The sequence below is a fragment of the Mus caroli genome, chromosome 8 (genome assembly GCF_900094665.2).
Source record: "Mus caroli chromosome 8, CAROLI_EIJ_v1.1, whole genome shotgun sequence".
Taxonomy (NCBI): domain Eukaryota; kingdom Metazoa; phylum Chordata; class Mammalia; order Rodentia; family Muridae; genus Mus; species Mus caroli.
In genome coordinates this window covers 63,064,611-63,076,895 of record NC_034577.1, presented here as the reverse complement: position 1 = coordinate 63,076,895, position 12,285 = coordinate 63,064,611, and the positions used below count along the sequence as shown (strand labels likewise).

General features: G+C 53.8%; 1 protein-coding gene across 9 annotated transcripts in view; it reads left to right on the top strand.

Moving 5' to 3' along the window:
* Positions 1-10,846, top strand: part of Kcnn1 (potassium calcium-activated channel subfamily N member 1) — a 21,397-nt gene extending 10,551 nt beyond the window's left edge. For 5 of the 9 annotated variants that reach the window (XM_021170118.2, XM_021170117.1, XM_029481026.1 and 2 more), the window contains 7 exons: positions 714-1,132; positions 3,051-3,192; positions 5,010-5,120; positions 5,584-5,711; positions 7,167-7,175; positions 7,375-7,444; positions 9,446-10,846. In XM_021170118.2, the coding sequence (XP_021025777.1) occupies positions 714-1,132; positions 3,051-3,192; positions 5,010-5,120; positions 5,584-5,711; positions 7,167-7,175; positions 7,375-7,444; positions 9,446-9,691 (1,125 nt within the window). In that variant the 3' untranslated portion in view covers positions 9,692-10,846. The remainder of the gene's footprint in view (positions 1-713; positions 1,133-3,050; positions 3,193-5,009; positions 5,121-5,583; positions 5,712-7,166; positions 7,176-7,374; positions 7,445-9,445) is intronic. The other 4 variants (XM_021170119.2, XM_029481028.1, XR_003837439.1 and 1 more) reach the window with 3 other exon arrangements.
* The last annotated feature ends 1,439 nt before the right edge of the window (positions 10,847-12,285 follow it).

Genomic DNA, 12,285 nt, shown 5'->3' with positions numbered 1-12,285 from the left:
TGTGTGTGTGTGCGCGTGTGCATGTGCGTGTGCATGAGTGGAGATCATTTCTTTGTGTGTGTGTGTGCGCGTGTGCATGTGCGTGTGCATGAGTGGAGATCATTTCTTTGTGTGTGTGTGTGTGCGTGTGCATGTGCGTGTGCATGAGTTGAGGTCATTTCTTTGGGATCCGGGACTTGAACTGAGGTCCTCCGGCTTGCTGCTGAAGCGAGCACCTTTGCTTGGCTTTGAGTTCTAGCTGCAGCTGGGGAAGCAAGTGTCCTACATGGCACATACCCCATCATTCTAGTACTTTGGAGGCCGAGGCAGGAGGATTCCTGATAGTTCAGTGCCAATCTGAGCTTTATAATAAGAGCCTGTCTCAAAAAGACAAGCCAAAACAACAAACAGAACCAAACCAGCCAAATGGGGTGTTTTACACCTGTCATCAAATATTTGTCATAAGAATCAGGACTTTAGTGTCATTCTTGATTAACTAGAAGTTCTGGGCCAGCCTGGGCTAAATGAGACCCTCTCTCAAAAGTACACAAACAAAAATAATCTTTGTCCAAAATCCTGACCTGGGGGGCGGTGCTGAGGCCCATGCCAGCTTTCCCACAAAGAGGTAGCCCTATCAAAATCCCGACCTGGGGGGGGGCGGTGCTGAGGCCTGTGCCGGCTTTCCCTCGGTAGCCCCATCCTCAGGGGTCCACTCAGTCACCTCCTTCCTGCAGCTGTTCTTGGTGGACAATGGTGCCGATGACTGGCGTATCGCCATGACGTGGGAGCGTGTGTCCCTGATCTCGCTGGAGTTGGTCGTGTGTGCCATCCACCCGGTGCCTGGCCACTATCGCTTCACGTGGACGGCACGGCTGGCCTTCTCTCTGGTGCCGTCAGCAGCTGAGGCAGACCTGGATGTGCTGCTATCCATCCCTATGTTCCTGCGCCTCTACCTGCTGGCTCGGGTCATGCTCCTGCACAGCCGCATCTTCACCGATGCATCCAGCCGCAGCATCGGGGCCCTTAACCGCGTCACCTTCAACACGCGCTTCGTCACCAAGACGCTCATGACCATCTGCCCCGGCACTGTGTTGTTGGTCTTCAGCGTCTCCTCCTGGATCGTTGCTGCGTGGACAGTGCGCGTGTGTGAGAGGTGACCGACTGCGGACCACCCCCGTCCTGTCCTTGAACCCAACCCCAGGTCCTCACCTCAGTCCATTCACCTCCAGACAGTCCTCCTGTCCTCTTCTGACCTTGCAGGAGCCTGCACAGGGGACCTCAGGATCTCTGGCTGGGGACTGTGTCCATCTCTGCCTGTGTCCTCAGCCTCCACTGTCCCTGGGGAGACCCATGGCTCAGTCCCTGACCTCCAGGCATCCCATGCTGGCTTCTGACTTCAGCCCAGCAGAAAGGGCCACAGGCTGCCCCCATCCTCATCCCTCCACTGATACCCCTGCTTTCTTATTTCTGGGGAGCTGGGGTAGAACTCAGGGCTCAGAGCCACCAGGTCCAGCTGAAGTTTAATGTTAAATTTCCCTCCCTGTCTCTGGCCTTCCGGACCCTAGGGGGAACACGTGAGTCCTACAGTCAGCTGAGCTGCCTCCAGCCTCCACCCCTACCCCTGCACCCCTCCCATGACTCAACCACCCAGCTACCCCTGTGGTCCCACCAGCCAAGAATTTACGATCAGCTGTGAGGGAGGGGAGCTGGCAGCCAGGGTGGGCCTGACTGTCAGGAAGGAACCAGGGTCTTTGTCAGCTCTGGACACCAGAAGTCTCAGCTCACTCACAGGCCTGGCTGGGGGTGGAAGGAGGGAGGAGTTGTTGCAATGCCCCTTGAAGTCCCTGAGAAGGAGACTGAGTCCTTGGGGATTGAAGGACTTGCCAGGGGCCGTAGACCTGACTTAGCAGAGACAGGTGTAGTTGGACCTCGCCACACAGGAGCGCCTTGTTGGGTACGAGGTCCATCTGCTCTGTGCAGGAACACCCTTGGTGGGAGACCCAGGACTCCCCACTTTGTCCTTCTAGGGGTCAGGCTGGCTCTCAGGGATCTGGTGTGCCTACAGTTCCTGTAGCCCTACCCTACTGATAAGAGCGGGAACCTTAGGACCCTCCCTGCACCCCTGCTCTGAGCTGGGGAGCACGCAGCCTGTCTTAATACCAGGCTCTGCTGTTTGCAATCTTGCCTTGCCCCCCATAGCACTGTCCCCACCCACATGTCCCCATCCTGGCACCTGGGTTACCCTGTAGCTGCAGTCTGGCATGGGACAACGCCTGTCATCTCAGCACTAGGGAGATGGAGGCAGGAGGTTATCCTTAAGTACATAGTAAACTTGAGGCCAGCATGGGCTACATGATGTTCAGTCTCAAAAAAAAAAAAAAAAAAAAAAAAAATCAACACTAAGGCAGTACCATGGCTGGCAAGCTTGGGATTGTGGGCAAGTTCCTTGCCTCCCATCACCCCCAAGCCTGAACAGCCCCTGCCTCTGTCGGGTGCTCAGTTTCCACAGCTCTAGTAGGTGAGGTCTCAAGCTATCTTGCCTGCAGAGGCCCAAATCCAGCTCTACCGTCCAGTGTCCCCTTCTTTCCACACCCAAGGCCTCAGGCTGGGGGCAGCATGTGCCTCTGTACCCTGTCTCCCACCTTCCTCAGTACCCCTCCCCTCCTTACACTACAGCCTCCTCTGGCTTTCTGTCTCCCCCAGTCCTCTTTCCTCAGGCCTCACTGGCTGTGCTGCGGGAAGTTCTTCCTAGTGTCTACCCTACATGCTTGTCTTCCATGTGGCTGTGCCTTTGGGTCATCCTTGGTCATGCCGTGGGGGTTAGGGAGGGCAGACATGGTGGGTTGCAGCATGGGTGTCAAGGAAGGGAGAGGCTGGAAGGACCACGGGGGGGGGGGGAGGAGGGCATGGGATCCCCATCCCAACCTTCACCACTCAGCCCCAACTCCAGTCCCTGAGCAACCAGGGAAACTCACCCCAAAGTCCCTGTCCCCATTCCTAGCACTGTGATGAATGAAGATTGCAAGGACAGCATGGAATGATGAGCCTTGTCTGTCCCCCCCCAACACCAGGTACCACGATAAGCAGGAAGTGACCAGCAACTTCCTGGGAGCCATGTGGCTCATCTCCATCACCTTCTTGTCCATTGGCTATGGAGACATGGTGCCGCATACCTACTGTGGGAAGGGCGTGTGTCTGCTCACTGGCATCATGGTGAGTGTAGAGCCCCTGTCTTGTACCCCAAGTCTGGCTCAAGGGTTGGAAGGGTTTGTCTAGGGAATTCTGGGGATCCCACAGCTTTGCTTAGAGGTTTCAGTTAACCCCATATATGATTTCAGGGAGGCCGGGTGACTCATCAACACCTCTAACGTTTGTCTGTAGTGACTCTAGAAGCCAGGAGGAAGGATCCATGGCTCTCATCTTGGTGGGTGTGGTCCATGTGGGACATCAGATTCCTTTCCTCCTGATTAAAGCAACAGTTTCCTTGTCTTTGTTTGAGACCGGAGTCTCACTATGTAGCCCTGGCTGCCCTTGAAATCATAGAGATCTGCACACCTCAGCCTCCTGAGTGCTGGGATTAAAGGCAAGCACCAACACCAGCACAGGCTAGGCAGCAGCAGCACAACACAGCAGTAGCACAGGCTAGGCAGCGGCAGCACAGGCTAGGCAGCGGCTGCACAGGCTAGCAAGCAGTTTTCTAAGCTACTGTATACCATTCTTGCTGAGGCACAATATTCTTGCAAAAACAGGATCATCAGCCATCATGGTAGCATATGCTTGTCATTCCAACGTTTGGGAAGCTGAGGCAGGTGGATGGCCACTTCCAGGCCAGTTTGGACTACAGCAAGAGATGCTGTCTCAAAACAAAATTAAGCTAAAAGTAAGAAGTTCTCAGCCACACAAACCTTAGCTGGCTCTTGGCAGGCCCAGCTCATGTGACCCTGTCTCCCTAAAAGGCTTCATGGACTCATGGCTAATTCACCTGGCCGTGTTCCACCCGAGAAAGGAGGAAAAACAAGGATGGGCCTTGGCCCACTCTCCCAGAACACAGAGATTAAGCCTTCCGGTCCAGAGTGGCCTGGAAGGAATACAAAACTATGTTCCCTAATGGGCCACATCCCTTCCAGACAGTCCTGTGGTTAGCCAGAGTCCCTTAATGGACATAGCTTTAAAGGTATGACTCCTTTCAGAAAATTCTAACTAGCAGCTGGAGCAACACCCTCACTAGGGGTTTCTAGGCAGGGCTCCACCCCTGACCCCAGCCCCGCCCTGAGGGAGTCTAGACAGGAGCTCCACCCCTAATCCGTACCCCCAGCCCTTCACTGGAGATTCTAGACAAGGGCTCCACCCCTGAGCCATGGTCCCAGCCACTAATTTTTTGACAGTCTTACTATGATCCTGGCAGTCCTGAAACTCCTAGACTCTGAGGCTCCACCTGCCCCTGCCTCCTGAGCAGCTGGGACATCGGTGCTCGCTCTGCCCCATCTTCAGTCACTTTCAGATTCCTCATTTCCAGCACCCATCTTTTCCCCTTGAATCTGAGGTTTTGTAGCCTGGCCTCTTGGGAGGCAGACATGGGTGACTCTTTTGTGTCACAACTGTTTGCTCTTTTGTGCTTTTTTTGTATTTTCTCCCTAGTCTTTGTCCCGACTCTGTAGTATTCCCTCCAGAACTTTCCAAGTTCAAAACAAACAAGTTGCTTTGACTTTGTCAATGTGACTTTTCCCAAAAAGAGGCTTCTGGGTCCTTAAAGACCTTAATACCAACCAGGGTTGAGACAGGCTCATCATGGTGGTCTCTGCACTCTGTGGCCCCTATGCCTGGCCTCAGCACCTGCCTCTGTGGCCTGATGGCATCTCTTGGGTGTTGGAGGCTCCCTGTCTCACTGTGGCAGAGTACCCTACCTCTTTCCTGTGTAACTTCTCTCGTCCCCCTCCTACTGTCGCAGAGGGGCTGGGACACTGGGAGGGCTTCCTGGAGGAGGGCAGGCCTGGCATTGGGATTCTGACATGCCCTCCCACCACACACAGGGAGCAGGCTGCACTGCACTCGTGGTGGCCGTCGTGGCCCGGAAGTTGGAACTCACCAAGGCTGAGAAACACGTGCACAACTTCATGATGGACACACAGCTCACCAAGCGGGTGAGGGGCCTGCAGGCCACTCCTGTCTCTGTGGGTCTCCACTGTAGCTATTCCAAAGTGGTATCAGGCTCAGCCCAGTGTTCACAAGTGTGCAGCACACAGAGAAGACATGGCTCCCAGCTCTGGATCAAGCTGCTAAGTGCACACCCCAGACTGTCCAGTGTTTGCACATGGCCCTTTCTTTTCTTCGATTCCCTGTGTATAAAATGAGGGGCTGGAAGTCAGTTGGCAGTGTTTGCCTAACGTGCACAGAGTCTGGATCCCCCCCCCCACCAGGACCACACAAACCAGGCATGGTGGTGTGTGCCTGCCATCCCAGCACTCAAGCCAGAGGCAGGCGAACAAGGCCAGCCTCAGCTACATAGTGAGATTGAAGCTAGCCTGGACTACACAAGACCGTGTAAAACAGTGGCTCTCAATCTTCCTAATGCTACAACCCTTTAATATCTTTTTTGATCCTCAGGTCAAAAATGCCGCTGCAAACGTTCTCAGGGAGACATGGCTCATCTACAAACACACCAGGCTGGTGAAGAAGCCAGACCAAGGCCGGGTTCGGAAACACCAGCGTAAGTTCCTTCAGGCCATCCATCAGTAAGTCCGGCTCCTTTGCAGTGCCTTTCTCTGCTCACCTGGCTCCCAGGGAGCCACACACAGCTTTGCCCTAGTGCTGACCTGAGGGAATGTTCAAGAATGTTCGAAAGATTCCAGAAGAGGAAAGTGGGAGGTTGGGGGACTGGAGAGTAGGTTCTAGTGTGAGTCACCTGTGTGGGGGACATGGTGGTCAAGTGCCGCCCCGCCCCTCCATCGTCCGCCCCTCTGTCGCCCCTCCCCTTCGTCACTGCCCCTCCATCACTCTTCCCTGTGTCCTCCAGCAGTTATTGAGGTCAAACAAATTCGGATTAGGGCCTAGAGGGAGACAGAGGCAGCCTTACCAAGGACGGTGTGAAGCCCAGGCTGAGGTAGGGAGGTGGGGGGAACCATCACAACTAGGGCTTGCTGAGGAGAACCCTGTCAATGGAACTAGTGTTTGAGCTCCTAGGAAACCAAAGAAATAAAACCAAAAAGGGATGGTCCTGGGAAAAATACACAGAGGCTCATGTGATTTGGAGGTCTGAATCCTCCCAGCTGTGGTGGTATTCCTTGGTGGGAAGAGGCTGCAGCCCCTCGGTCCTCTTGAGCTCCTGTTGCTGGATGTGCTGAGTGTCTGTCTGCCCCTCTCCCTTTCTTTTTTTCTTTCTTTCTCTCTCTCTTTCTTTCTCTCTCTCTCTCTTTCTTTCTCTCTCTCTCTCTTTCTCTCTCTCTCTCTCTCTCTCTCTCTCTCTCTCTCTCTTTCTTTCTTTCTGCCAGTGATACTGTGACTCTCCAAGGGTGCCAGGGTCAGAACTCTGGGCCTTAGGAGGCTGTCCATACCCCTGGGGAGGCATATGCAGGATGTGGCATAGAGAGAGTGGAACCTACCTTTGGCAGCCTCTTCTCCAATGGTCAAGGGCACCACACCTGATCAGCAGCTATGGGTTCATATCCTGTCCCTGTGCTGATCCCTGATCCTGTCTATATGCTGATCCCTGATCCTGTCTGTGCTAATCCCTGATCCTGTCCGATCCTGTCTGTATGCTGATCCCTGACCCTGTCTGTGCCGATCCCTGATCCTCTCTGTATGCTGATCCCTGATCCTCTCCGTATGCTGATCCCTGTGGCACTGCCCTTGCCAGCCTCTGTTTCCATCCAGGATGTTTTCTAAGCAAGTTGCCCATGGAGGCAAGGTGCCACTCACGGGGCTGTGGGAGAATGGCAGTGACTAGCATCTACCCAGGGCTGCCGGGAAGTCCCCGGGGTGACAGGACGTAGGTGTCGCCTTATGAGGCCAGATCCCTGCCACATGGGGACAGTAGCTCCTTGGCAGCCCAGGAGCCCCTGCCGGGAACTGGGGAGGCACCTGGCTACAGGGCTGTGGCCACTCAGCCAGTCACTGCATGAGATTAAAATTAAACTGTGCTTTTTCTCTTTCTCCATTTTCCTTTTCTGCACTCTCCTGGCTCCTCCCAGGGCTCAGAAGTAAGTCTTGGGGTGACTGGAAGTCTGGTGGTGCATGATGCCCGTGGGGGGTCCCTAGTGGACAGAGAATGTGTCTGTCTTAGTCTTGTGGATGGGCCTGCATCCAGGTTCTTGGAAATGGCCTGATCTGGGCCAGGATTACAAACGCATCCCACCCTCAGCCCTGAGTGACCTGTCCTTGTCCCTGCCCTATCCCCAGGCTCCGGAGTGTGAAGATTGAACAAGGGAAGGTGAATGATCAGGCCAACACGCTGGCAGAGCTGGCCAAGGTGAGCATCACCAGGATGGGAGGGGAGGAAGGGGCTTCCAGGGACACAGGGATAGTGTCTAATCAGAGGAGGCAGAAGCCCACAATGCAGCATCAAGTATTTATGCTCAACTTGGCTCTTCAGTTTAAATTCATGAGTAATATTCCAGGCATCCACATCCAGGGTTCTAGCTCCTTTAGAGGCTGAGGCTAGGAGATCAAAAATAGCCCAGGCTATATAGAGACTCAGCATTGACTACATTCACAGCATAGGATTCTAGACATGGACTCCACCCTGAGCCACGCCCCCAGCCCCTCACTGGGGGATTCTAGACATGGACTCCACCCTGAGCCACACCCTCAGCCCCTCACTGGGGGAGTTTAGGCAGAGACTCCACTTTCTAGCCCCGTTCTACCCAGTAATGTCTTCAGAAGATGTTAAATTCTTTGTTGTTTGTTTTTTAATATTTATTTATTTATTATGTACGTGAGTACACTGCTGCTGTCTTCAGCCACACCAGAAGAGGGCGTCAGATCCCATTACAGGTGGTTGTGAGTCACCATGTAGTTGCTGGGATTTGATCTCAGGATCTCTGGAAGAGCAGTCAGTGTTCTTAACCACTGAGCCATCTCTCCAACCTCCAACCTCCCCCTCCCCCTTTTTTTTTTTTTGGTGTTTTTGAGACAGGGTTTCTCTGTGTAGCCCTGGCTGTCCTAGAACTCACTCTGTAAACCAGGCTGGCCTTGAACTCAGAAACCCGCCTGCCTCTGCCTCCCAAGTGTTGGGATTAAAGGCATGCTCCACCACTGCCCGGCCTTTTTGTTGTTTTTAAGACAGTGTGACAGTGTAGCCCAGTCTGTCCTGGAATTCACTGTGTAGTCAGGGACAACTTAGAATTCCTGATCCTCCTGCCTTGTAGCTGCCCGCAGCTACATGAACCAGGTTCCTGAATCGGAGGCTGGGGCTGTATGGGAGGAAATGGTGAGAGAAATAATGAGACCAAAACAAGATACTGATCATGGCCCAAAGTTTACCTAAGAGTCTGAGCTTATAAAGGGGGATGGGCCATCCTCCAACACACCAGGTTCTCCTTGCCCTGCCGCCAGGCTGTCAGCACTTGGTGGCCAGGCTGTGGCTTATTCAGGAATGTCTCAGGAAGACAGGGTCAGCCTGTCAGCAGGTAGCAGCATCTTGGAGAAGAGCACAGAGGAGGCAGAACTCTAGACCTAGCAATGTCCGAAGTCTACACCCCAGGTGGTCCCCTTCACAGTGGCAGAACAGGTCTGAGCCAGCCTGCTCACTGCTGGGGGACGCTACACTGCCTCAGCTTCTAGAGTTCAGAAGTCATAGTGGTTCGTTTCACATAGTTTACTCCAGTACTCACATGGCTGCAGGAGGATGATTGCTTCAAATTCAAGGACAGCCTGGAGACTGTCTCAAAAAATACACACATACATATAAATAAAAACCAAACAAACAAATAAAGCCAAGCTGGGTCTGGTGGCACAAATCTTTAATTCCAGGCCTCTGGCTTCTGAGTTTGAGGCCAGTCTGGTCCATGTAGGGAGTTCCAGGCTAGCCAAGGCTACATGGTTACTTATGCCCTGTCTCAATAAATGAATAAACAAACAAACAAACAAATAAAAAATACCAGAGAGGGCTATGAGGCGACTGAAGGCTGGCTACAGTTATGGGTGTCTCCAAATGTCACATCCTGGTTTCTGGACAAGTAGGGACAGGTAAGATACAGTCTGGGCAAAGCCATGGTGGCCCAAAGAAGAAACCCATCCTCTAGTTCCATCTGAGCCTGCATGTTCACCAGCCGCCTGGTCGCCTGTGTTGGGACTGTGCACCTCTGGTGCCCCCTGCTGGTCACACAGCCGGCAGCGAGCTGCTGGGACAGAAACTGCTCAGTCCCCTGCTCTTTAATCTCATGCTGGCCCCTACTGTCCTTAGCCCTCTGCCCTCAGCCATCTCCTGGTCCCTCCCTTTATCACTCGGTCTGTCTCTCCATCTCTGTAGGCACAGAGCATCGCATATGAGGTGGTGTCAGAGCTGCAGGCCCAGCAGGAGGAGTTGGAGGCACGCCTAGCTGCCTTGGAAAGCCGTCTGGATGTCCTGGGCGCCTCCCTGCAGGCTCTACCAGGCCTCATAGCCCAAGCCATATGCCCTCTACCACCGCCCTGGCCTGGGCCTGGTCACCTGGCCACAGCCACCCAGAGCCCACAAAGCCACTGGCTGCCCACCATGGGATCAGACTGTGGGTGATGGCTGCTGACCGCTAGACTGCTCCATCTCAACCATCCTGTGGCCACAGCTAGCTCCTTGCCGTTTTGGACCTCCAGACTACTGCATTTAGAAGCTTGGGTGAACTGAGCCGACTGGACTGGCACTCATCCCTCTGAGGCTGGACCACAGGATCCAGGTCCCCTTAGCTGTCCCAGGCCCCAGGAGGGCAAGGAATAGTAGCAGGGGCCTCAACATTTCTAAGTAAATCAGGAGCTTCCAGCCCACTTTCTGTTGACATGCAGGGGGCTGCAAGCATCTCCCCAAAGGAGGTAGATGACCCCACCTGGGGATTCCTTAATGGGCAGGAACAGACATGGAAAGTCACTGCACATGCATTGAGTATCTACTGTATACAGGGACTGAAACAATGGCTTTTCTTCAGGATCTATCTAACTGGAGTAAGATACAAACAAATGAGAGTTCAGAGAGGTGAGGCCACTTGGCTGCAGCCACACAGCAATGGTCTGAGGCAAACACACTTGTTAAACAGCATAAGCGGATAGATTCTACTTGGGGATCCTGATGTCAAAGTAAGGACACACAGGAGGGTGAGAGGCCAGGGTTACAGATGAGCAGAGTCACCACAGTCACTTCAGACCTTAGGCTTCAGACTTTGGGTACTTGGGGAACACTGAGACACCTCATAGGCATGGGCGGCTTATCAAGAGCAGCCTAAGTCACGGTGTCCTCTGAGCAGACTTTCAGCCACCTGTCTTGGGAGATAGTGGACCTGTGTGGAACTCAGAGGCCCAGCTTGGATTCAATAAGTTTGTGAGGTGGAGCTCTGGGGTGGACCTGGGCAGGCTTTATTCCCCTGCTGCTGTGGGAAACAGGCCTAACCCAACCCCCACATGGGTCAGACAGTAGGTGCTCAATAAATACCCCCTCCTTCCTAAGACTGCCCATGAGGGTTTGGGAAACATGGACCCATCCTGTCCCTTCTGAGCCCAGTGTTAGCTCCTGTCCATCAGGAAGGGGACTGAGATCAAAACAGGTCCAGAAGAAATAAACAAGTCAGGTCAATGTAACACATGCCTTTATGTAACACCTGGGAGGCAAAGGCAGATGGGTTGCAATGTATACACAGTAAGACGTGGGGTGGCACAGAAATAAACAAGGCTGTAGGTAACTTGGGATTCTGGTGAAACATTTGGGCGTGGAGGACAACAGGGTCCTTCAGACTCGCACTGCGTGTTTCTAAGGTCTGTGCATCACCGGGAGGCGGGCTGGGGCTAAATGAGAGTATAAAACGGCCGGGCGTGGTGGCGCACGCCTTTAATCCCAGCACTTGGGAGGCAGAGGCAGGCGGNTTTCTGAGTTCGAGGCCAGCCTGGTCTACAAAGNGAGNTCCAGGACAGCCAGGGCTAAAACCCTGTCTCGGAAAAAAAAAAAAAAAAAAAAAAAAAAAGAGGGAGAGAGAGAGAGAATAAAACGCAGTTGTGAGGCCACAGGTCGCCTCGGTCAGAGGCCACAGGCCACATTCTCTCTGCCCCAGACTGGATAATCGATGTCCTGGAGCAGGAAGTCTGGGTGTCTAGGGACCCGATCCGCGGGACATGCAGCTGAACTCCCTGCGCAGCTTCGCGCTCGGGGGCAGCAGCTGCCAGGCTGGTGATGTTCCAGGCAGCCGCGCCGCTGCGTGTGCAACTCGAGGTGGTGGTGCGCGGTTGGAGCGCAGCGTGGGCGTGAACGCCGTGGCCAGCGACTTCACTGCAGCCAAGACAACCTGTAATGCCAGCAGATGTTACTTCCAGGTGAGCTCACAGAAGCAGTAGACACTCAGGAAGCTGAGGCAGGAGGATTTCCAGAAGCTTAAGGCCAGCCATAGCTACACAGTGAGACCCTTTCTCAAGACTTTTCTTAAACAAAAGTTAGATGTGGCTGCGCATGTCTGCCATTCCAGCACTGGGGAGCTGAGGCAGGAGGATCAGGACCTCATAATTTGAGGGTAGCCTGAGCTATCATATACTGTCACAAAAATCGTAAGGGCTCCCAAGGGTAGGATTTCACATAGGGACACCTATCCATCCTGGATGAAGTCCTCCTGCCTGGACTATGTCCCTATTTCCCTATTCCCTATGTCCCTGTGACAACCTAGAAATAGAGGTTAACAGTGGAACACTCCCAATTAAAGCGGGGAATTCAGGATCTGTGGAAACCCAGGATGGGCTAGAGAGTCTCCTGTTTAGGACCTCCAGGTGAGGGGGTCCCGATTCTCCAAGAAGCTTCTCGTGTGTGCACCTCGAATTCTGTCTCAGTTTACTTTGCCCTGTCTGTCCCTGAAGTGGGGGCGGGTCTGATGGTGTTTGTGGATAGGAAGGGAAGCTCTCCTCTTTCTGGGTCTCCGAGACTTATCTGTATGGTACACTCACTCTGGGAGGGGGCGTCTTCAATTCCCGCACTTTTCTTTAGGCCAAGACCTGTGGGACTTTTCTGGTCCTCCAGGCCGCCTTGTCCTCTCCAGGCTGCGGGCAGGGGGTGCTGCAGCCTGGTTCATACAGCTGTGAACCTGTGTTCACACAGCTGGGCTCAGGAGTGAATACGAGCCGCAGTACATCCCATGTCCACCAGGG